Source organism: Tetrahymena thermophila (genome assembly GCF_000189635.1).
Source record: "Tetrahymena thermophila SB210 genomic scaffold scf_8254444, whole genome shotgun sequence".
NCBI lineage: Eukaryota > Ciliophora > Oligohymenophorea > Hymenostomatida > Tetrahymenidae > Tetrahymena > Tetrahymena thermophila.
In genome coordinates, this window is record NW_002476224.1 from 263,574 (window position 1) to 286,843 (window position 23,270).

The 23,270-nt window shown below is 22.7% G+C and overlaps 10 protein-coding genes across 10 annotated transcripts; 7 read left to right on the top strand and 3 right to left on the bottom strand. All coding sequences in view use genetic code 6, as the record gives it.

Annotated features, from left to right (window-relative positions):
• Nucleotides 1-300: 300 nt before the first annotated feature.
• TTHERM_000585149 (hypothetical protein) lies at nt 301-987 on the bottom strand (the record flags this gene model as incomplete). Its single annotated transcript, XM_012799645.1, has 1 exon — nt 301-987. One exon carries the CDS (start codon nt 985-987, stop codon nt 301-303), a length of 687 nt encoding a protein of 228 aa, XP_012655099.1.
• Nucleotides 988-1,656: 669 nt separating this feature from the next.
• TTHERM_00585150 (transmembrane protein, putative) lies at nt 1,657-3,480 on the bottom strand (the record flags this gene model as incomplete). Its single annotated transcript, XM_001032620.2, has 2 exons — nt 1,657-3,264; nt 3,454-3,480. The coding sequence occupies 2 exons, from the start codon at nt 3,478-3,480 to the stop codon at nt 1,657-1,659; spliced, it is 1,635 nt and encodes a 544-aa protein (XP_001032620.2).
• Nucleotides 3,481-4,554: 1,074 nt separating this feature from the next.
• On the top strand, nt 4,555-6,767 carry TTHERM_00585170 (dentin sialophosphoprotein, putative; the record flags this gene model as incomplete). The annotated part of the gene is made up of 5 exons (XM_001032622.3): nt 4,555-4,883; nt 5,026-5,117; nt 5,173-5,418; nt 5,612-5,754; nt 5,808-6,767. The coding sequence occupies exons 1-5, from the start codon at nt 4,639-4,641 to the stop codon at nt 6,765-6,767; spliced, it is 1,686 nt and encodes a 561-aa protein (XP_001032622.3). The 5' UTR covers nt 4,555-4,638.
• A 439-nt stretch (nt 6,768-7,206) lies between these two features.
• Nucleotides 7,207-8,317, top strand: TTHERM_00585180 (heterochromatin protein; the record flags this gene model as incomplete). The annotated part of the gene is made up of 3 exons (XM_001032623.3): nt 7,207-7,324; nt 7,380-7,802; nt 7,854-8,317. 3 exons carry the CDS (start codon nt 7,207-7,209, stop codon nt 8,315-8,317), a joined length of 1,005 nt encoding a protein of 334 aa, XP_001032623.3.
• A 370-nt stretch (nt 8,318-8,687) lies between these two features.
• TTHERM_00585190 (chromodomain protein) lies at nt 8,688-9,884 on the top strand (the record flags this gene model as incomplete). Its single annotated transcript, XM_001032624.3, has 3 exons — nt 8,688-8,799; nt 8,858-9,208; nt 9,313-9,884. The coding sequence occupies 3 exons, from the start codon at nt 8,688-8,690 to the stop codon at nt 9,882-9,884; spliced, it is 1,035 nt and encodes a 344-aa protein (XP_001032624.3).
• A 407-nt stretch (nt 9,885-10,291) lies between these two features.
• TTHERM_00585200 (hypothetical protein) lies at nt 10,292-11,740 on the top strand (the record flags this gene model as incomplete). Its single annotated transcript, XM_001032625.4, has 1 exon — nt 10,292-11,740. Exon 1 carries the CDS (start codon nt 10,358-10,360, stop codon nt 11,738-11,740), a length of 1,383 nt encoding a protein of 460 aa, XP_001032625.4. The 5' UTR covers nt 10,292-10,357.
• Nucleotides 11,741-12,814: 1,074 nt separating this feature from the next.
• On the top strand, nt 12,815-14,326 carry TTHERM_00585210 (hypothetical protein; the record flags this gene model as incomplete). Its single annotated transcript, XM_001032626.3, has 1 exon — nt 12,815-14,326. One exon carries the CDS (start codon nt 12,815-12,817, stop codon nt 14,324-14,326), a length of 1,512 nt encoding a protein of 503 aa, XP_001032626.1.
• Nucleotides 14,327-15,603: 1,277 nt separating this feature from the next.
• On the top strand, nt 15,604-17,289 carry TTHERM_00585220 (hypothetical protein; the record flags this gene model as incomplete). The annotated part of the gene is made up of 1 exon (XM_001032627.2): nt 15,604-17,289. The coding sequence occupies exon 1, from the start codon at nt 15,736-15,738 to the stop codon at nt 17,287-17,289; it is 1,554 nt and encodes a 517-aa protein (XP_001032627.2). The 5' UTR covers nt 15,604-15,735.
• Nucleotides 17,290-17,981: 692 nt separating this feature from the next.
• TTHERM_00585230 (hypothetical protein) lies at nt 17,982-22,071 on the bottom strand (the record flags this gene model as incomplete). The annotated part of the gene is made up of 10 exons (XM_001032628.2): nt 17,982-19,280; nt 19,336-19,554; nt 19,618-19,694; nt 19,746-20,090; nt 20,151-20,298; nt 20,520-21,449; nt 21,543-21,607; nt 21,664-21,729; nt 21,791-21,920; nt 21,973-22,071. The coding sequence occupies 10 exons, from the start codon at nt 22,069-22,071 to the stop codon at nt 17,982-17,984; spliced, it is 3,378 nt and encodes a 1,125-aa protein (XP_001032628.2).
• Nucleotides 22,072-22,727: 656 nt separating this feature from the next.
• On the top strand, nt 22,728-23,036 carry TTHERM_000585239 (transmembrane protein, putative; the record flags this gene model as incomplete). Its single annotated transcript, XM_012799646.1, has 1 exon — nt 22,728-23,036. The coding sequence occupies one exon, from the start codon at nt 22,728-22,730 to the stop codon at nt 23,034-23,036; it is 309 nt and encodes a 102-aa protein (XP_012655100.1).
• Nucleotides 23,037-23,270: the final 234 nt, after the last annotated feature.

Consider the following 23,270-nt stretch of genomic DNA (forward strand, 5'->3'; position numbering starts at 1 on the left):
GTTTGAGTTAAAAGATTTAAAAGAAGAAAATTAAAAGTAGTAATAACTAATCACTAAATAAATGCTTTAAGAGGAATTATCTTAAAAGTAAGGAAGTAAATCAAAGTAGATATTTTAACAATAACTAGACGGTTTTAATAATCACACTTCAACTAATATGAATAAGTAAAGACACAGCGTTTCAAGAGTAAAACTAAGCTAATTTGAAGAAGAAAATCCTATATAATAGCAAGAATTTATAGAAAGCTAGCTAATTATAGGAAATAACAGAAATGAAAATTTCATTAATAATCAAAAAAATCAATCAGAAGATTAGCAATACAACTCTAAATATATTAACCAAACTAAAACATTTTCTCCTTAAGGATTAAATGAATAAAATATCAAAGAGTATTTAGAGAGGACTGGGGTTTATACAACATTAAAAGCTAATATTTAAGTCTAATTCTTTTAAAAAAAAGTAGAAAACTATAATGAGGAATTAGTAGATGGATATTACTTTAAAATTTTGAAATATAAATTAATAAATTATGAATTTTATTTATATTAAATTTAAAATATAAATGAGATCGAATATAATCCTATTGTAGTTTCTAATTAGCTAATCAATTAAGAAGAAAGCTACTCCTAACTAAATGATTTTTACAGTGTACTATCATTTCCTGTTTCAATGTTATAAGGATTTTTCGAAAGTATTATTTAATTCATTTTGTCAGATTGAGATTGATTGAAACATCTATAAATTTTTTTCTAGTTTGTTTGTAGCATAGTTGGTTTTTAAATCTTCTCTTTATATAACTGCCTTACTTATTGTATATACATTTTTTTCTTGCTTGCATGAAGCTTACTTGGGTTTTAAACTTCTTTTTATATAACTAGCTCAGTTTATATATTTAATTAAGCTCTATTTACGTAAAATTAAAATATCTAATAGTATTAATTCTACATTAGTTAGTGATTTTGAAAAGTCTTTTAATAACCTTTCATTAATTACTGCTCTTTTCTTAAAAAATTAAAATTTTTGTATTTTTGTAGTTAGATTAATTAAATAAAATAAAATAAAATAAATTTATCTGTATTTTCTTATCATTTGTGTATTTGTATGATATATTAAATATGAAAACAAAAGATTAAATAAAATTTTGTTTATTTTTATTATAAAAAATAAAAAACAAGTTTATCAACTGATTAATAAATCAAAACTATAATTAACTACTTCTTTATATAATCATTTATTTCAAGTACCTACTATTGACTATGCTCTAGATTTAAATTTTTTTAGTGCTTAGCATACTTTTACCTTAATATATAAATACAATAATAAACTCTTAGGTTTGAAGGAAAATTGTTAAAAAATTGGTAATTCCTTTGTAGTTAGATTCTCAAAAAAATAAGGATTTCCTTATTTATATTTTACTTGTTTAAATAATGCATAAATTATTAAATATAATAAAATAAACTTATTATTTTTTAATTGAAAAATAATAATATAAAATAAATTCTAATTGAAATATAAAATAGTATAAAGTTTTAATTAAATTTCATTGGGAAAGTTAATGTATTTATTTATTATTTTGATATAAATTAGCTATATATATATATATATATTTTTTTTTTTTTTTAGAATTAATGTATTATGAGTATTAATTAATTATTTCAATTACTGTGATTTAACTAGAAATAAGACAAATTAACTTGATAAATCTATTATTATTTATAATAGTGAACTAAGTAATTAAAAGCCATCGATAGTTTATATTCCTCAAACATTCTAATCAAATATTAGGTGCAAATGCCAAGAATATTTTCTAAATCCATAAAGAGCTCTTCATTTTAGTTTTCTTGACTATATTCATAATTAGCATATTTGTTTCTGAAATTTTATAATTAGGTAGCTGCTTATCCTTATGGTAAAATCAATCTCTTGATTTGATGAGAAGGATTAAGTATGAATTCGTTAGATAGCTCATATAGCTTTTAATTTTATTTGCTGGAATCAATCTAAATTTAAATTGTTTTGAATCTCTTATAAAAATCATATATATTTAAGTTCATTCTTTATTATTGTGCTGTTTGTTTATTGATTTGCTAATCTTTTTAATTCAAAAAATAGATAAAAGAAATGTTGCAATACATTTTATTGTGATCTCCTTCATCTTCAATAAAATCATAAAATTTATCTAAAATTGGATATGGGGTTTTTTCTGCTATATACATAGATCTAAACAATGCTGGAATTACAGATACTATTATCATGAAAAGATATTAAAAATAATCTAAAATTATATTTATAAGGTAAGTATTATCACACCATTTATCATCATATCTACTCACGTTTATTGCAAATAAAACAGTTGCTTTAAGCCAATTAGTACCAAGATTCCATAGAGATTCTTAGTAAAATCTATAGTGCTTAGGTACATTTCTTAACAAGTGTAATTATAGCATAAAAAAGAAAGAAACTGATAAATATATAAACATCGTCGCAAAATCTCTATCCCTTCCTTAGCTGTAATAATCAAAATTTTAAATTGGAATATAGTAGCCATTTCTATTCCAAACAAGTGGTAGGCATGTTAAAATAGATACAATAAATACTATAATAGTTACTAATAGTTCATTTCTTAGTATGTTAGCGAAAAATTTAACTATTTTTGAAGGAGGTTTATACTGAAAAGTAGAGTTTGGTCTAATCAGCGAATCCTCAAGATGTTAACTATCAATACAGCAAGTAAATAAATTAGTAAAAGCAGAATAAATTCTTAATGATCTTGCAAAATAACCAAAATAGAGTGAGAACATGCTCCAAATATATATCCATTTCAAAACATACAAAATATCTTCATTTATTGTAGATTCATGAATTAGAATATACACTGTAGGATAGTACATTGACAAACCGAAAAATGATATGCACATAAGCATACTAAGCATATAAGATCTTTCAGCAATAGGGTATTTATACCTCTATTTATATAAAAAGAGAATAGCAGAAAATGAAAAGGTTGAAATGAGAACTACTGATATTATCATCAAGACAAATATTGAGACACTAGTATTACTAGAATTTATGCATAAATCATATTCCTCGCTGCTACTAGGACTTTAGTTTATCTGCTTAAATCGTTGCTTATATTCTAAATAGTTTTAAAACATTTTTATATCTGTTAAGCTATTTATTTATTTTTATGGTTTTTATGGTGCAGCTATAGATTTATATTTTACACTTATAGTTCCTTTTTCTTTTACTTGCTTATTATTTGCCTATTAGTATATTAAGGAAATTTAAGATTTTAAATATTTAATCAATAAATGAATGAAGTATATTTCAAAGATGTAATTTTTTATTAATAATTTATTTTTACTTACTCAATCAAATATTCACTCAATTAAATTTGATTGGCTTTTCTTATATCTCTATTCTTTTCATCTATAAAAGTATAAAAGAAATACCTATCGAATAATATACAAAAATGACATAATTATTGACATACATACAATTAATCAATCAATCCTTCACAAAATCAAGAATATTTGAAACTAAAATATTTAAAAAAATATTATAGTTTTTATAAAAATTATAATGATATTTTTTTAACAAAAAAATCAAATTGAATAATCTAAATTAAAATTTTATATTACAAATCTTGAAATAATCTTATGATTTTATAATGATTTAAAATTATAAAACAAATAAATTTTTATTTTGATTGAATAAATTTTCAATATTTGATAAATTTTACTTAAAAAAATAATATTTCTTCATTTTAAAAATTGTTGTATAATAAGCAACATTAAATAATTTAATCAAAGAATTTATAAAAAAATTAATTTATTTTTATTTTTTTTAATTTACTTTTCTTAAATGTTTGTAAATTAAAAATCAAAGAACTTATTTAAAAAACATAAAATTATTAGAAATTTGAATAGCAATTAATTTTATTTAAAATTAATGTTTTAGATTTAAAATTTAACTTATTTATTATTAAAAGCTGTATTTTAAATCTTTATACCTGATAAAATACTAGCTGAAAAAATTAATTTTAAATAAATCAATATTTTTAGATTGATTAATAAAAATTAGCAAAATTAAAAATTTAATTAAATTAAATTATATTAATATTTATGAATCGTAATTTAAATTTTATTATTTGAAATAATTGTAATTAGATAATGATGTAAATAAAGAGTAAAAATTACTTTTTTAATTAAATATAATTAGAATTTTTTATTATTTTATTCAAAATTATTTTGTAAAAAAAATGATTTAAAGCTAATCTTAATTAAATGATTTAAATTAATATTTTATTGTTTAAAAGATTAATTCCTCTATAAATATAGGTTTAGCAATGTTCAAGGTAAGAGAGTGTTATTAACTCATTTGTTTTGATTGAAAAAAAATCATGTTTTAATTTTTAACAATTTTTTAATATAAAAAATATTATAAGATGTGAATTAGAAATTATATATTAATATATGTACTAAAATATCGTTTTTACATTCGTTTTTAATTTTAAAATTAAGCAATTCTTAATTTTATTAAGAAGGAAAAAATTATTTGTTAATAAACAATTGATTTTCAAACAATTAATTAAAAAACCGGATAAAATATAAGACTTTTGCTTGTTGTTTGTTAATATGCAAGGAAAATTAATAGTATTATTTGCATGCCTTATGGTAGCAAGTTATGCACAGACTCGTTGCTGGAATGATTATTCAGTAATGAAAAAAGGTGTTTTGGCATCTTGTGTTGATGGTTGCAGAGATTATCCAACTCTTGATGCTGCCGCAGAAGCATGTGATTAAAATAAGCTTTGTGATGGTGTTTCTAATGAATTTAAATCTAATGGTGGTAGCAACTCATTAGGCCCTAATGCTCTTAGGTAAATTTAATTATAAAATATGGCAGTCCCCACATATATCAACAATTGAATTCAATTTAAACACATTTAAAAAAGAAAATTATAATAAAATGCATGATTTAATCCATATTTTTTACAAATACTTTGTTAAATAAATAAAAAGTGGTTGGTAATTGAGAAAAGGTGATCTTTAAGTTAATTATAAGTATAACTAATAAGGATATACATTTTTGAAAGGAACTTAATTTTGCAACAGTAAATACTCATTTTAATATTAGCTCAATTTATAACATCATATTTATCTCAACAGTTAACAATGTTATGTATGGTGGTCCTATTTTTGATTACACAATTAAGAAAAATTGTGTTGAAAGTTCTTGTACTACTTATAATAATTGGTTAAATGCTGCTTAATAAGCTTAAAAGAATGGAAATGGAGATGCATCTATTACTTTATTAAGTGATGGAAGCAACTGGGCACCTTACAAATTATAATAAATGTCTGCTAGTGACTATGCACTCAGCTTCTTCGTTTCATAATACTTAAACACTGAATGTATATTCATTAACTTAATAATATAATTTTTTATAAGATTTTAAAAAGATTTTACTTTTATAAGAAAAAATATTTTAACAAATATTTATTAATTAAGCCTTTATTTTGTTAACTTTTAAAGTTAATTTCTAATTAATTACTTTTAAAAAATTAAAAATTTTTAATTTATGCCTAAATTACTTATATTTTATAGATACCTCAGCCAAGAATCAATACTACGATGAAAAGAGAGGTTATACTCTTAGTACTTGTGTCAATAAATGCAAAGACTATGCTTCGTTAAAGGAAGCTTAATATTATTGTAACTAATCAGCTGAATGTGTTGGTGTTACATATGTAAAAGATTTTACTTTCAATCATTTTGGTTAACTTTTTAATAAAATAAATAGCAAAGTATTGAAATTGATGCAGGTGATAACTCTGTAGGTTATATTTAAGGATATGGTTACTAACTTAGAAAGGGTTCTTTGAAAGCTAGCTCTGATGTTATTTCTTGGGTTAAATAGACTGGTCTTGCTAATAACCCTGCTACTACTCCCTCATCACCCTCATCCTCATCATCATCTAGTTCTAGCTCTAACTCTTCATCCTCTAGTTCATCAAGCTCAAGCTCCTCATCTAGTTCATCTAGCTCATCATCAAGTTCAAGCTCAAGCTCCTCATCTAGCTCATCATCAAGTTCAAGCTCATCAGGATCAAGTGGAAGCAGTTCTAATACTTCTTCTGGATCATCAGGATCAAGTGGTTCATCTGGATCATCAGGATCAAGTGGTTCATCTGGATCATCAGGATCAAGTGGTTCATCAGGATCAAGTGGTTCATCAGGATCAAGTGGTTCATCTGGATCATCAGGATCAAGTGGTTCATCTGGTTCATCAGGATCAAGTGGTTCATCTGGTTCATCAGGATCAAGTGGTTCATCTGGATCAAGTGGTTCATCTGGTTCATCAGGATCAAGTGGTTCATCTGGTTCATCAGGATCAAGTGGAAACAATTAAGGTACTCCATCTTCTACATAACCTACTGAATAAGCAGCTGGATGTCCTATTCTTTATACTGAGTGCTACTATAGTGGTAATTCAGTATCAGTTTGTTCTAACAATCCTGACTTTAACTGGCGTCCTTACAAATCTCTCAAAATCCCAGATGGTTAATATGTAGTAATTTATGAAGAAGATAATTACAAGGGTGAAAAATACTACTACGATTAGAGCATTCCTTGTTCTGATGATGTTTAATTATTCCTTTTTGAAAACAAGAAAAGCTTTGATGAATAAGAAAGTGCTACTACCAGCCATAAAAAGCACCACAAAAAGAATCACCATAAGCTTAAAAAGAATTCAGATTGAATAAACTGATTATTATTTAGATAAAAATCTTAACTAAATATTAAAATTAGATAAATAATTATCTATGTAAAACTAAAATTTGTATAATTATGTTTACTTTTTTTAGTTAAAATTACTCAAAATATTTTTATAAGCAAACACTTTTTTTTTGTTAATTTTTGTTTAAATTAAATTGATTAAATAAAGTTAAAAAAAAATGCTGAATTTTTAAAGTAATTTTTAAGTTTTAAAAATTTTAATAAAATTTCAAAAAATTAGCATATAGGTTTAACATTATAAGAGTAAAAATTTAATTATTTTTTAAAGTTAAGTTAATTTTTAGAGGGCATGCACTCATGCATATGCATGACATGTGAGTGGTTTATATTGATTTTAGATATTAAATTATATAATTAAAATTAGTATAACCTATTAAATATTTTTGAATCACTTTAAATAAATGGAACAATAATAAACAAATTTAGAATACTCTCCTTATATTTTTGAGATTGAGAGCATTTTGGAAAAGAGAATTCATCCTAAAACAGGAAAAACAGAATTTTTAGTTTAATGGAAATGTATATTTTATATTAAAAATTCAAGTATTTATTATTTAAAATAAATTTAATTTAGAATGGCCAGATGATCCAACATGGGAGCCAGCTTAAAATATCTAAAGCTTTTTAAATAACAATAATTAAAAGAAAAAGGAAGATGATTCACATTCTAACTTGAAGCAAAGAAAATTGTAAAAAATTGAAGACAAAGTGAAGAGGTCTGAACAAGCAAATAATCAAACTTAGAAGCTAAATGATAGCTTGCAATATTTAGATGAATAAATTTAATTTCTTTAAAATAAATACGAGCTTTTTATTTCAGATTCAGAGACAGAGTAAAAAAAATTAATTCCTGATAAAATAAGCGAAATTGAACCAGAGTAAATTGAAAATGAAGAAAATACCAATATGATGAATAACGTTTAAATTGAGCCAATCTATAAAATATTAGACAAATAAGAAGTTGAAAATACTATTTATTATCTTATTCTCTTTTATGGTAATATTTATTTTTGAATTATTTATTGAATTTATTGTTTAATAATTTTAGATGAAAAATTACCTTAATGGGTGAAGTAAGAAAAGCTGATTGGCTATGAAGATGAAATTTTAGAATATGAAAAACAAATAATTTAAGAGAGCACTGAACTAAACTCTAAATAGTTATTAGAAACCAGTATATAAAGTATACAAAATGAAAATTTATAAATAGAAAAAGATCAAAAATAAGAAGAAAATTAATTTAAAAAGGTAATGGATCAAGAAAATCTTGAAAAAAGTAAAAATAATTTTAATAGGAATCAACAATTTTAAAATGATATAGATGAAGGTGATTTTTTAACAGATTAAATATAAGATATAGAAGCAAACTTTATGTTTACTTATAGTATTAATTGGAAACCGAGAAAAGATGGAAACATTCCTCTAAATAAATAAGTCTAATTTGTAAAAAAAATTACAATAACGCCATAAGAATTCATTGATTAAATCCTATAAAATAAATTTCTTAATTGAAAACAAAAATCTATAAAATAAAATTAATGATTTGTAATACACTATATATAAAATATTCTCGAACTTTAATAAATTATTTATAATTATAATATTATTTCATCTATTTGTTTGCTTACTAGCTTGCTTTATTTTTTTAAATTATAAATTTGCTATTTTAGAAGATTATTTGTTTTTTTATGCTCTCAATCAAATATTTTCAACCTAATTTTATGTATAATTTACAAAAACCATTCTAATAATTTTATTTTTCAATATTTATTATCATTTTATCTATTTTTGAAATTATACAAAAGAATCATTAATAATCTAATATAATCTAAAATTATTAATAAAGAATTTCTAAATATATTAAGTTCTACTAAAAAATAAAATGAATAACAAATATTATCATCAACCTTCCTAAAAATTTGAAATCCTGGCCATATTAGATAAAAGGGCAAATCCTAAGAATGGGAAAATAGAATATTTAGTCCAGTGGAAATGTATAAAAAAATTATATTTAAAAATTAAAATAAAAAATATTTTATTTATTTTATTTAGAATGGCCTCTAGATTATACATGGGAGCCTAAAAAAAACATTTAAAATTTTATTGATCAAAATGAGTTATTTGTTGATGATGAAGACCTTAGGAGACATTATAAGGAAAAGCAATATCGAAGAAAAATCTTAAGAGAAGAAAGAAATAATTAAGTTGAAAAGATATGCAATAGTATAGTTAATCATACTTAAATTAATACTACTTAGAATAGATAAAATGATAATGATTTACTTAGTAGTATTGATGATTATGAAGAAAATATAATATACGAGGAGAGCTTTGATGAATCGAATTATTAAGAAAACTGCAAGGAATCATGGAGCACAAATCCGAATACATAATAAACTATTAGTAATTATTAAATAAAAAATTTTAAATATCAAAATAATAATTAATTTTAAAATAATTTTTTAAATTAAGAGAAAAAGTATTTATTTTTATTTTTTTTTATTTAGGGAAAGATGAATTTTTTTTATAAGAACCTGATAGCTATTCTATGAAAAAGATTTAAAATAAAAAAGAGATTAGTTCATTAAAAATAGAAAATACTTTTATCAACTCAAAGGCATAAAAGTTTAATAAATCTTCTTCAGAAATAGATTTAAGTTAAAATGAAGGATCATAAAAAGTTGATTAAATGAATGAGTACTAAGTTAATTAAGATAATTTTAAAACTGAGGGATTTTCAGAAGAAAATTTATTTGAAAATAAATCTGCTTCCACTGAATAAATTCAATTCTCTAATGCTAATGATAGCTAAAAGCATTAAAAAATTGTTAGAAAGTATTCAAATGTGATTTCAAAAGATGAAGAAATCGGAGAATTTATGAAAGATGAAATTTCAAACATAGAAATGGAAATAAAATATTCATTTAAGGTGAATTGGAAAAGAAGAAGCAATGGAGTCACTCCATTGTCAAAAACAATAGAAGTTCTTAGTAAAAAGCATATTTCTCCTTAAGAAATGATTGATTATTTAACTTAATCAAATTAAATTAATAATGAAATAGATAAAAGTTAAAAATGAATCAATGATTAATAAAATTATTTTTATTTCTCTGCATAAAAATATAATTAAACTAATTAAGTAGACACTTTTCATAGTATCATAATTTTATCTTTAAATTTAGAAAAAGTGACTGGCTGATCGATTATTTATAAATATTTGTTTTATTTGTTCTCATTTGTAATGTAAATTTGACTCATTAAAATACCTAATAATAAATTTAATATCTTTTTATTTCTCGATCAATATTTAGATTGAGACACAAAAATTTTAGAAAAAGTAAAATTTGCATCTACAGTTAATTAATTAGTGATGAAATAATTAATGTAGATATCTTATTTTGCAATTAATGTAGACACTTTTAATTTTTACCTTTTTGATCAATAATATTATTTATATCTGACAAAAATTTTGATGATAATTGTTAAATTAATAAAAAAAAATTTAAAAAGAATAAAGTAGCACATTTTAATAAAAAAAGTTTTATAATATTTATGCATTCTCAAGACTAATACGGAATAGGAAAGATTGATTCTTTTCAATTAAATAGTTAACTTAGCTAAAATTTAAATGATATGTACATGTTTAATTTGTAAGTAAGTTTGAGTAGGAATCCTTTTGGATGCTATGATTTTAGTAGATAGTAATCTACTCTATCTAATATGCAAAGCGTAGGGAGGTTTTAATTGCGCAAAGATACTGCAATAAACGAGAAAGGAGATATTATCATTCAACAAAAAATTAATTAACAAAAATAATAAAATTTTGATAAAGATTTAGATGCCATAATGCTAAACAAAAGTATTCCTGTTTCAGTCTAAAAATCACTTAACATTAATTCTGAAGAGCTAGATTAAAGCTTTTTGAATTTACATGAACTTAAGAATTTACCAATCAATATGACTAATTCTTAAGATATTGGTTAAAGTCAGTAGAAATAATACATGAAAAATTCTTTAAACAATAGTATATTTTTAGATTAGAGTGACTAGCTAAGATAATAATTTAACAACTTTAATCCTTTTAATATCACTTAATACTAGAACGAAAGTTTAATGAAATATTCTAGCTAAAAAAAAAATATAAATTAAGAATTATTTATGTAAGTTAGCTTAATTGATAAAAAAATGGAGACTTTAAGTGAACCTGATTAACATGCTATTTATTATGACCAAGAATCAAGCACAGTTTAAAATAATTAAGAAATAAAATAATAATTAGATGATTAAAATAACGATAATTCATCGGACAATATTAACAATAACAATAATCATTTTATTAGTGAATAGTATGATTAAGAAAATATTAAAAAAAGTAATGTTAAATTAGAATCTTCAAAACAATAAGAAAACCCTTACAGTTACCAAGTTCACTCTGACGAGGAATAATAAAATAAGAATGCTCCTTCTAAAATAAAAAAGAAAATATCAAAAAAATCTTAGAAGTAAAACAAAGAATAAAAAAGAGTATCAAAATGCAGATAAAGTAGACATAAAAATGTATTTAAAAATTTTGGAGGCACTCTCATCCGCTTTATAATATATAATTAATATTTTTAGTAAAGAGTCTCAGACTTATTTAAGTAAGATGCATAGAAAAAAAAACTATTTTAAGATTGGCTATAAAGCAATATCAAGCTTGAAAGGAAAAAAGACTTTTAAATTGCCTGGACGACCTTTAAAACTGACTCAGAAACAATTAAAGAATACAAAGAAGTATTGAGAGAATTAAGCAGAGACTTCTTTGAAAATTTCTCATTTGTATATTTGATAAATTCAAGAAAAATAAGTGATTTAGAAATACATCTTAGATCTATCCATACTTATTTGGCTGGCATTAACAATCCTGACTCCCTAGAAAGATTTAAACCGATTTGAAAAAGATCAATTTTTACATAATATTCAATTATAATTTAAAATAAAAAATAATAACCTATTTATTTATCTTTGTAAATAATTTTTCATGTTAATATGTAATTTTAATTTTTTCAACTAATTCTCACCAATGAATGCAAAATCAATTAAAAATATTAGACTCATCATTATATATTAAATATTCTTTACATTCTTTAAAATTGAATTTTATTCAAGTATTATTTTAAAGATCAAATTAATAATTTAGACACTTTTATTATATTTTTTTAAAGTCAATTTTATCAATTTAAGCATTTTTTTGTAATTTTTTACAATATTCTTTTTAACTTTAAAATAATCTAAAATTTATTTTTTTGTTTTTTATTTATTTGCTCAAAAATAATTTTATAAAAATATATAAGTAAATTTTTATTATATCAATATTAAAATCAGTCATTTCTTAGTTTTTACTTATACCACATAATTAATTTATTTTTGTTTGTCAATCACCATTTTAATCACATTTTAGTTTATTATATAATGTAAATTTCTTTTAATTTGATTTCTTTTATAATAATTTATAATGATTAAAATATAAAGAATACTCTATTTGGTAATTTGGTAGTTATTATTATTTTTAATTATTGAGAAATTAACTTTTTAGGAAATATCTCATTTTTTCAATTTAAAAGTTCTTAGACACTTTAACTTAATTTTTCTCTTAAAAAAAAATATATAAATTCTTTTCTTTTGGAAGTTTATCTCTTCTATCCTGTTAAACTATAAAAAGCATAGAAAGGAGGGATTAATATTTGCTGTATTTCGTTCAATTTAAAAATGAATACTAAAATATTTGATGCATACAAGTTGTACTTATAATTTCTTAGATAGACACTTTAAAAAAAGAAATTTAAGCGCTTAAATATCCCTAATCATGCATATGAATTTTAATTATTTTATTTATTAATTTTTATATTATCAAAGTTTAAAATCTTCTATCTATTTTTCAAGAAAAGAATAAATAGATTTAGCGAAATAATTATAAAGAATATATATATTTAAAATAATATTAAAACTAGTAATTTGCTTGCCATTTAAATGAATTATATTAATTACAATGACTTAGGTAGAGTAGATTCTGCTACATTTGGAAACCTAGCTTCTTAAAGTATCAAATTTGATCAGTTTGCACTCAATATGACTTTTAGTATGGGTCGTAATAATAGTAGATTTTATGATTTAAATAGGTAACCAACAAATATGTCTTAAGTGAGCGTAGGTGGATTTAAAATTAAAAAAGATACAGCAATAAACTAGAATGGTGATATTATTGTTTCTCAATACTTTGATTTGCCTAAGCATGAAGATTTTGAGGAATTAGATAATGTTATGTTTAATAATACTAATAGCATTAATGTAAGCGGAAAGTAGTTAACCAATAACCTTTAAGGAAGTTTATTTGATGACAATAAAAATTAGAATAATTTAATGAACCCAAATGACCTTAATCTACCCATAGAAATGACATGCTCTTTTGAAATGGATAACAATTCTAAATAAAATTTCAAAAATTAATTGATGTCCAAATCAATTAATAGAAGAATGTATGATGACATTCTCTTAGATTAGAGTTCCTCAGTGAGATAATAAATGAATAATTTAGTTTCTGTCAATTTAACTTAATTTTAGAATGAAAATATGATGAAACACTCAAATGCTAATTACAAGTAAATATTACCAATCAGCCTAATTGATAGGAGAATAGAAACTTTTAGTGAGCCTGACTTAGAAGTTAAACATTATGATTTTTTTGATTTTACTGATGATCACAAAAAATAATAAAAAGATTCTCACAATCATAATAATAATTCTAATTTTTCTAGTAATGTTAAAATGGAAATGAATGATAAGAACAGTAGCAGTAGCAATCTTAATAGCGATTATATTAGCAATAATAATAATAATAATAATAACAACAATCATTCCAATAGTAATAATAATAATAATAACAATAACAATGTTCCTTAGAGTATGAAAGAAAGCTAAAATTAAGGATTAACAATTGAGCCATTCTTGTATAAAGACAACGCCTTCTAAGATTATCAATATCCTCACTCAGATGATGAGTATCCTGCTAAAAAAAGTCCTCCTAAAATAAAACCAGCAGTCACTTCTTAATAATAAAAAAAAGCACAAAAAGGCTCTCAATACAGATAAAGCAGGCACAAAAATGTATTCAAAAATTTCGGAGGTACTCTAGTGCGTTTTATAATTTATAACCAATACTTTTAGGATAGAGTAATTCAAGAGCTTAACAAAGATGCATAAAAATAAAAAGGCTTTTAAGACTGGCTATAATCAGAAATTAAGTTAGAACGTAAGAAAGATTTTTAGATTGCTTGGACTACCTTTAAAAGTGATCCTGAAAATATTAGGGAATACAAAGCTCTCCTGAGAGAGCTTAGCAGAGATTTCTTTGAAAATTTTTCTTTTATTTATTTGATCAACTCTAAAAAGATAAGCGATATGGAAATCCATCTTAGGTCTATCCATACATATCTCGCTGCTATTAATAACCCAGATTCATTAGAAAGATTCAAACCTGTTTGAAATATTATCTAATTTATTATATAAAACTTTAATCAATATGTTGTTTATTTTTGAAAACTTAAAAAAAGTAGTTAAGTTAGTTGTGTTTGTTTTAATTTATTTAATTATTATCTGATCATCAAAGATTAACTAAAAAAAATAATTTCAAATATTTTTTAAACTAAAAAAATAACAATTTTATAATTTTTTTATAAAAATAAATTTATCATAATTTTTTAATTTCCTGTCACCTCTTATCAAATTTAATAAAAACTAAAGCTTTCTTTCTATGAAGTTATAATATATAGTTGATTCAAAAACTCTTTATTTAAATTAAATTAATATATTAACTAATTTATTATTGAAAAATATTTAAATTTCTAAAAATTATTCTTCATCTCAACTTAATGAAAAATAAAATATAAAGAAAAAAAGAGCATATATTATTTTTTTAATATGTGCTACTCTTAAATATTTTCTATATTTAAACTATTGTAATCATAACATCGTCAGACTTCTTAATAATTAACCAGTATCTCTTTAACATCATTCTTATAATATTTGTAATTCTACACATAGATTTTTACTATTTTTACATAACACTTTCAAATTAAGAAATGAACAACTCTTAAATTTTTTTATATTTTATAATATTGAATCGCTAATCTATATTTAGTGTTAAATTTTTCTTCAGAATTGATTAATTAAATTACTGCTTATGAATTATAACTTATTGATCTCATAGCCACTATAAATTAATGAATATGTAGGTAAGATATAATTTTTCTATTTGAATTGCATTTTATATTCAAAATTCTGTATATTTATTTAAAGTAAGTTTCATCAAAAAACCTAAAATGTGAATTAAATTCTATTTTATTATAATAGAGATTAATCATATGAATTACAAGAATATGTTTTAAAATACAACTTCTGCTTCATATCAGCATTTTAAGTATATAACTATTTTGATTAAGTTTAAGAAGCTTAATTAAAATTAGAGAATATGATTATAAACTTTTAATTTAGATAAAAATAATTTTAATTTATTCTTTTATGTTACTATTCATGCATTGTTTAATTTATTTGAAAGAGGTTGTTATGTGATAATTAATAACTAATTGTTTCTATTTTATCAAGAGATTACTATTTTTGAAATTTATTTAGGATATTAATAAAATTTACGATTTAAGGAGCACTTATTTGCTTCTTAAATCTATAAAAAAATATGGAAAATTGAAAAAAGCTAGATTTTGATTTAATTTTTTAATGTGAATTTTAGAATTAGAAGATTGTCTTTTGCAATATTCTTTATAATAAGATACATATAAATACATACATAGATTATTTAACTTTAATTATATCTTAACCTGAATAGGAATTAATAGTATAAACAAACATAAATTAGTAGAAATCAAATTGTATTTAAAATGTTTGGTAAGTAACTCAATTTAAAATTAAAACCTAACGATACGTAGAAATAAATATTTTAGTAGCATTTAAGCGGTAATAACTAAATGCCTGTATAAAACAATATATAATGTAAAAACGAAGATAGCTCTTTTCAGGCGCGTGTTTTAGGTATATCAATAAATACTAACAATTTTCAATAAAGAGATCATTAGGTCAATTAGGTCGCTATTAATTAAGTAAATTAAGGTTATGTAGGCTAGTTTTAGATGATTAAGTCTAACTATCTGGATGAAAATGGTGATGTTTATATTAACCAAAATGCTTAAGTTTAAAATTCTTTTCTTTATAGTATCTGTAATATGATAGATTCATAGAAAAGTTATTAAAGTAATATTTAGTAAGAATTTCTAAAAAGCAGCTTGACGAATGGTCTCAAAATAAATAAATTCCTTAATTAAGGAGGGGAAATGAATAAAAGTATTGTACTCTATGATGAACTCTAGGATTAAGCGTAGGTTTCTGTGTAAAATTAACTCTAATAGTTTAATAATATTAAGAATAATTAGCTGGAAAATATGTCATTTATTAGGAATAATGCGCAATTAATAAATCAATCTCAGCTTGCTAGGTCTAAATTTTATGTAGACAAAAACAATTTTTAGAGATATTTAGACTATTCAAAGTGCATTTAGAATTCATAATTATAGGGTTAAATAATAGATTTGAATAGCTTTTGTTTAATTGATTAATAAATAAAGCCAAATTTTGATGCTCAAAGCGATGATGCTTAATCTGACGGATAATTTATAAATGAAAATTACCCTAAAAGTGCTCAAGAATTAGATGAAAATACTAACTATGTAATAAATAACTCAAACACTTATTAACCAAAATAAATTACAAATAATTAAAAATTCGAATAGAAATAATAAATGCAAAAAGATGTTATCAAACAGCAAACTCACAATTAATCTTAGAACAATGAAATAAGTTGTGATTTTGATGGAGGCATTAGTGATGTTAAAAACCTTAGTTCTAACTTAAATAGCAATTAATAAGATTCTCTAAGTAATAGTTATACTAGAAAAGTTAACTTAGTCAATAAAACAATAAAACAAAAAAGACAAAAGAAAGATTCAGAGAATAAGTATAGATAAAGTAAACATAAAAATGTATTTAAAAATTTTGGTTGCACGTTGATCAGGTTCATAATGTATAATCCTCATTTTCAAGATAGATTAAGCAATGAAATGCTAAAAGAAGACTCATAAGGTAAAAAAGATTTTTAAGACTGGCTATAATTTGATGCTAAACTGGACAACAAAACTACCTTCATAAAAGCGTTTACTACTTTCAAGTAAGAAACAGATAAAATAAAAAAATTCAAATAAATATTAAGAGAACTTGCCCAAGACTTTTATGAAAATTTTAGTTTAATTTATTTAATGAATTCAAACAAAATATCTAATTTCGAAATTCACCTCAGATCTATTTATACATTTTTAGCATCTTTAAATGAACCTTAAAATCTTGAAAAGTTTAAGCCTGTTCCTTTTGAAGATTTAAGATGATTATTAAAATTAATTTGTTCTTTATTTTTTAAATATTTTTATAAAATTCTAAATTTTTCTTTTACTCATAAAATAAACACTTTCTTTCATTTATTTATTAACTATTTATTTAAATTAATTTCATTTAAAGAATATTACTGTTAAATATTTTATTTGTCATTTAAATTATCTTTTTTCCTTATTATAAATGGGTTATTATTTGTTCATATTAATAAGTGCCTTATCTTTTTTATTTATATTTATTTAATGATCGATATCTCTTTAAAATATGGAGATTTCAAAGATGTTATTTGATGTATTTAACGAACTATTTCCATCTCAAATCAAACTTACAAAATAAAATTTTAATAAATTAATAAATAAAATTTACTTATATATCAAATAAATTAAACAAATAAAATAAATCAAATTCATTAAATTAAAATTATCTAGCTTAATATGTAAAATTTATAAGGTTAGAATTTAGACTTTTTAGTGAATACTTTTAGAGTTAAAAAATCATAAAATAATACTTTTATTAATTAATATCATAAAAGATTTTAAGGATATAAAATAATATTTTATCTATTTAAAAAAAAATAAGTAAAATTCAATAAAAATATAAATTTTGTAAAATTTAATCAAATTTAACAAGTTGGAACTATTTTATAATTGATTTTTATTATATTTTTATAATTATTTTATAAAGAAGATCAAAGAATCATAGGAGGGGTATGCGGTTTGCGTTCATTTTTTTTATTTATTAATTCTTCATCGAATTTCACTTTGTGAGAAACAAGGTAATCCTTTATAGGATTGAGTTTATCTTTTTCTTCCTCACTATCTTATTCAACAAAATCTTTTCTTACCTAAAATGGAGATTTAACGTTTACAATTCTTTGCTTTTTCTAAGGAGATAAATTTTAATTTTATTAGCCTGCTTCATTTCCTTAGGGGTGATTTCCTAAGTCTAGAGTTCTATTATTAGAAGTTTGCAAAGTTTCCAATATTTCTTTGTCAATCTTCAAATTTTTCTCATTATCTTCTTCTGGTAGATAGAGGTCTCCGAACTGATTGAAATTCAAATTATGTAATTAATTTTCAATCAATTGTGCATCAAATCCTTTTTGGATAGTTTAAATGTTTTTGTAAAGATCCACAAAGAAACTCTACTATAAAAACAAGCCTTCTGTAATAAATGCATTTTCAAGTTAAGATTGATTAATTATACCATCTAATTTGATTCTATCTAAAAGAGTGATAAAGCATGCTAAGACTGCATTTTCGAATCCGTCCATTAAATTCATACCAAATTCAAATACAACAATATCTAAAATTTTAGTGAAATTGAAGCTCTAGAAAGTATTCTAGAAGAAATTAGTGCTTTATTTAAACCATTAATACTTAATCGCATCTTACAACTAATTCTATTATATCATTAGCTTTGAATGAGGGTTTAACATAGTTTCATAGGCTACAATACCGATAGCAATTCTTTTCTTCATAGCTTGTAATCCTTATTCATTCTCCATAACTACCAATTGCTTAAAATAAAGATTATAGAATGCAACAGAAAACCAAAATATTTCTGCTCTAATAATTTATTCCTTTTGATTTTATTCATCCTAAGTAAAGTCATTTAAATCTATTTTTTTCAATGACATTTACAACTTTGACTTTTGCTTGTCATAAGTGAAGAAACCTGCATGCAAATTATCTTCGGTTTTCATGAAAGTAGGATACAAACAAATATAAATTCTTTATATAAATCTATATAAATTGTATCTCAACCTATCTTCATAAGTTAAATCTACTATTCTGTGATACTTCAAGTAGCTGGTGAATGCGCTAAGAATTTACTCTAAATTATCTGCATGCCACTTACCCATAATTTCATATTCATCCTAATCTAGGAAGGACTTAGAGCAATCTATTTCAGGTAATTTTTAATAATATTCATATCTCTTTACTAAATCATCAGAATCACTTACAAAACCATCAGATGTTCTTTGCTTTTATAAAATATCATTTAAATTTAATAAGTTTTTTGATTAAAAATAATATTACAATATCATCTTAAATAATGTTATTTATTTAAAGGAAATTGGACCAATAGAGGCATCTAAATCTGCTGGGGACACCGTAAATAAAAAGTCTCTTAAGATCTTCATAGCTAATTTAAGTTTTAGTTTTCTAAATTTCTTTAATAATTTTATGGATGTATTTAGAATCAGGCTCACCAATCTTTTCGAGAAGTTCTTGTTAATGATCTTCTTATTGCAAGACCTATATAAAAATAAAATAATTTAACACTGATGAAATATTATAAATTATTTATATCAAATTTACTGTCTTAGCATAAGCTGAGGTCAAGTACATAGATATAGACTCATAGAATATTTTTCTGAAATCCTTATAAATCAGAGCTTAATAAAAATTAAAATTAAAATTTTTGCATTTCATTTAAAAATAATTACGATCTGATATATCCTAAGGATACTCAACTTGATCTTTCTATTCGATAGCATCAATTAAAAACTGTAAAAGCTTGATTGAGCTATTTGAACCAAGACCTTCATCGATCAGTTTTTCTAAAAAGTAAATCCAAGAGGATCTAATAAGAGAAAGGTTTTTTAGACGAATTAAATAAATAGGATCAACCATTTCGAATTGCTTTGAACCAAATATATCTAAGAAGTCATCAAAGGAGCTATGAGTTTAACTTTTTATTGTTGGTGTCCTAAATATGTTAGCTTTCAACAATATTTTTGTATTGAAGTTTTTCATTGATTCTAAAGAGAAGTTTAACCAAATCTATTTAGCTTTTATTATTTATTTATTATTATTTTAGATAAAAATATTTTTTAATAAAATTTATTTACTTGTTGTTTAAGCACTAATTAAGTCAGAAACAGTAACAAAAGTAATATATTACTTTTGTCTATTCATTTCATCGTAAAGACTAATTTTTAATGTGTCTTTTTCACATGAATCTAAATCACCGAATTTTATTGTATCATCTTACAATTACTTATTTTAAAATTGATTTAATAAATTAAAAAATTATATTAAAAGTAGTGTTTTTTCATGCTTAATTTGTAGAAAAAAATTTGCTAAAATCATATAATTCATTTTTGAAATTATATAATTCATTTTTGAAATGATATACTTCTATTTTAGTTTAATTTTGGAGATGCTTACTTCTTTTTAAAAAGAAAAGAAATATTTTGGTTTAAGAATAAATATTTTACTTAGCTAGTGGTTTAGAATCCATCATAAGGTTAAAGATTCCATAGATAGCTATTATCACTCATTTTTGAATGCATTTTAGCAGTGAAAACCATTTAAAATAGCTCATCTTATTCAGGTTGCTTTTAAAAATTTTAGCCATTTATTTTTCTGACTAACTCTGAAGGAGCAGCTTATTATCCTTTATTCACAATAATTGCATCCTCATTACGCTTTTCATATTAATCATATGTAACTATATTTTTATTCACTATATAGTAGACATCAAGTATCGGTCTTACCATTCTTAATGCTGAGGATAAAATAAGTTGGCTGAATTACAAATGTAATTTCTTTTCATTTTTAGTTCTTTTAACTCTTTCAGCCCTTTCAGCTTCTTTTTCTTCCATTTCTCTTTGTCTAGCAGAGAAAATAGCTTTGTTCATAGCAGTTTTCAAATTGCGCCTATCAACTTACTTTAAGACTTCACTTGATTTTAATATTTACCATCTTCTCTCTTTTTCTTGATTTCTTAATTTTATCTACTCTTTTAATTGAGTGTCTTTTTCAGCTTTATCTGCTAATTAAGATTCTTATTTCCATTTTTAAATTACTTCAGATATGCATTTCTTATCAAATCCTTTAAAAATAGTTTCAAAGGTTTTCTTCTATTAGCTTTTATTATTTTCTTCCTAAGCTTTTAAATAATTTGCGTAATTTTTGATACTTTATCTAAATCTATTAGCTAAGAAGTATTTAAATCTAGGAGCAACATCTTACTTTATAAGAGTGAAACTCTTTAAGACCTTGTTTTAAATAGTATAGGATAAAATCTTATCACTAATAGTCTTATTTTCGCATAAAATATATATTTATCTAGGCTTGTCTGATCCCTCCTTTAAAACACTTGCATTTAGAACAATTTTATTCGCATGTTTTCCTGTAAACTTGTTCTATGAAAATAAGTTATTTGAATAAAAATATGTTAATAAAAACAGATATTATAAGAGTGGTAAATAAGCAAATAAATATATAAATAAATTTACTTCTCCATTTTCAAGCTTTTAAATTCTTCCTAAGTCTTTTTCGACAGGCTTATTGCCTGATTATTCTATTTATTTAAAAAACAAACAAATTAATTTCATTTACTCACTCATTCTAATCTACTTATTTGGATTAAATTTGATTTTCTAAATAAAACAGGTCTCTCTAACTTACTTCCACCAATTTTACCTTTTCAAATATAAGTTTTATAGGTTTGTAATTTATTTTATAGTAAAATTTATTTTTTTACCTATCTTCAAAATATAAAAGTTTTCTCCTCCAACCTTTTCTTCTTCAAGGAGGTACTTCTTTTTCTCTTCTTCTCTTTTTTCGATTATTTATACTGGTTCTATCGTTTAATTTGCTTTAGGATTCTTTTACTTTATCAAAAATTATTAATAAATGGTTTTAAATGCATGAATCTATTCTTACAACACCAAAAGCACCATTGATAAACTTAATATACTCGGCATTATTAGTGTCCTTTAACCAAGCATCTTTTATTTCTTTATTTTCTTTATTCGTGCTCATCAACCTTTAGTTTTGATTTTTTGTTCGTTGAATTTCTTAAAATCCTCAGAAAAAAATAAAAAATATTTCTATAAATTTAATTTTTTGTGTCAGTTCAATTATACAGACAGAATCTTTCTTTATATAATAATAATAATAATAATAATAATAATAAAATATTGATTAATAAGTTGAAGTAATAAGATATCATTTATTAATTAATTTTTTATTTAATAAGATTTTTTTGACTTTCACTTATCGATATAAAATAATACAAATTTTTTAAAAAAGTAGGAAGGCCTCCTTTTTCTGTAAAACAACTACCAATAATTATTCAAACAAATATAAAATTAGCATAAAATCATAATAAAATAGATAGTCCAACATTAATAAAAAAATGTATTGAATATTTTTTAATTAATATAAAAAAATTCTAATAATTAATTAAATCCACACTGATATTTTATCAATTAATTGTTTTAAAATCATAATTTGCTGAATAAAATAAATAATTTTTATTATCAATCCTTGTGGGCAAATAAAAGGCCTAAATATTCCTATCTATTTTATTCAGGAATAGAATTTTAAATTTTTGAGCTCCAAATCTTACAATTTTCAAACCCATTTTTCATTTAAACGTAATTGTCTAATATCTATTTTAATCCATCCTTATTGTTATGATAAAAGAATTAATTATTGTTAAAAACCTATTCATGTATTGGTTTTCCTGCTAACACTACAAGTTTAGCTCCTTAATTTCCAGATTTTAGATTTATTGTGTTTTCTTATTAAACTTCAAAAGAAGCAGCCTGATATTATTATATTTTTACTTAGTTTTGCCCTGCTCTTGCCTCTCCATCATACAAGTAAACTAGCCCCTGGTAATGGTCAGGTACAGTCTACTCAAAGTAGTAATTTTTAGGAAGGTGTATGTCAAGATAAAAAATAGGAGTACATGTTTATACTGGACCAGTAACTCCATATGAATTTCCAGCAATCACTTTTACTAAAGCATCTTAAACATTAAAATATTAAGCCTTATCAGAGTTGAACTCTTTGTAGTAAGGATCTCTGTTCTTATTCTTTTCGTCTAAGTTAACAAAGACTTGGAACCCAACTGTTTCTTCTTCAAATGATCCAGGCATCTCTGCATGAACAATACCTTTTCCAGCCATCATCTATTATATTTCTCCTGGCTTTAAGGTTCCTTTGTTTCCAGT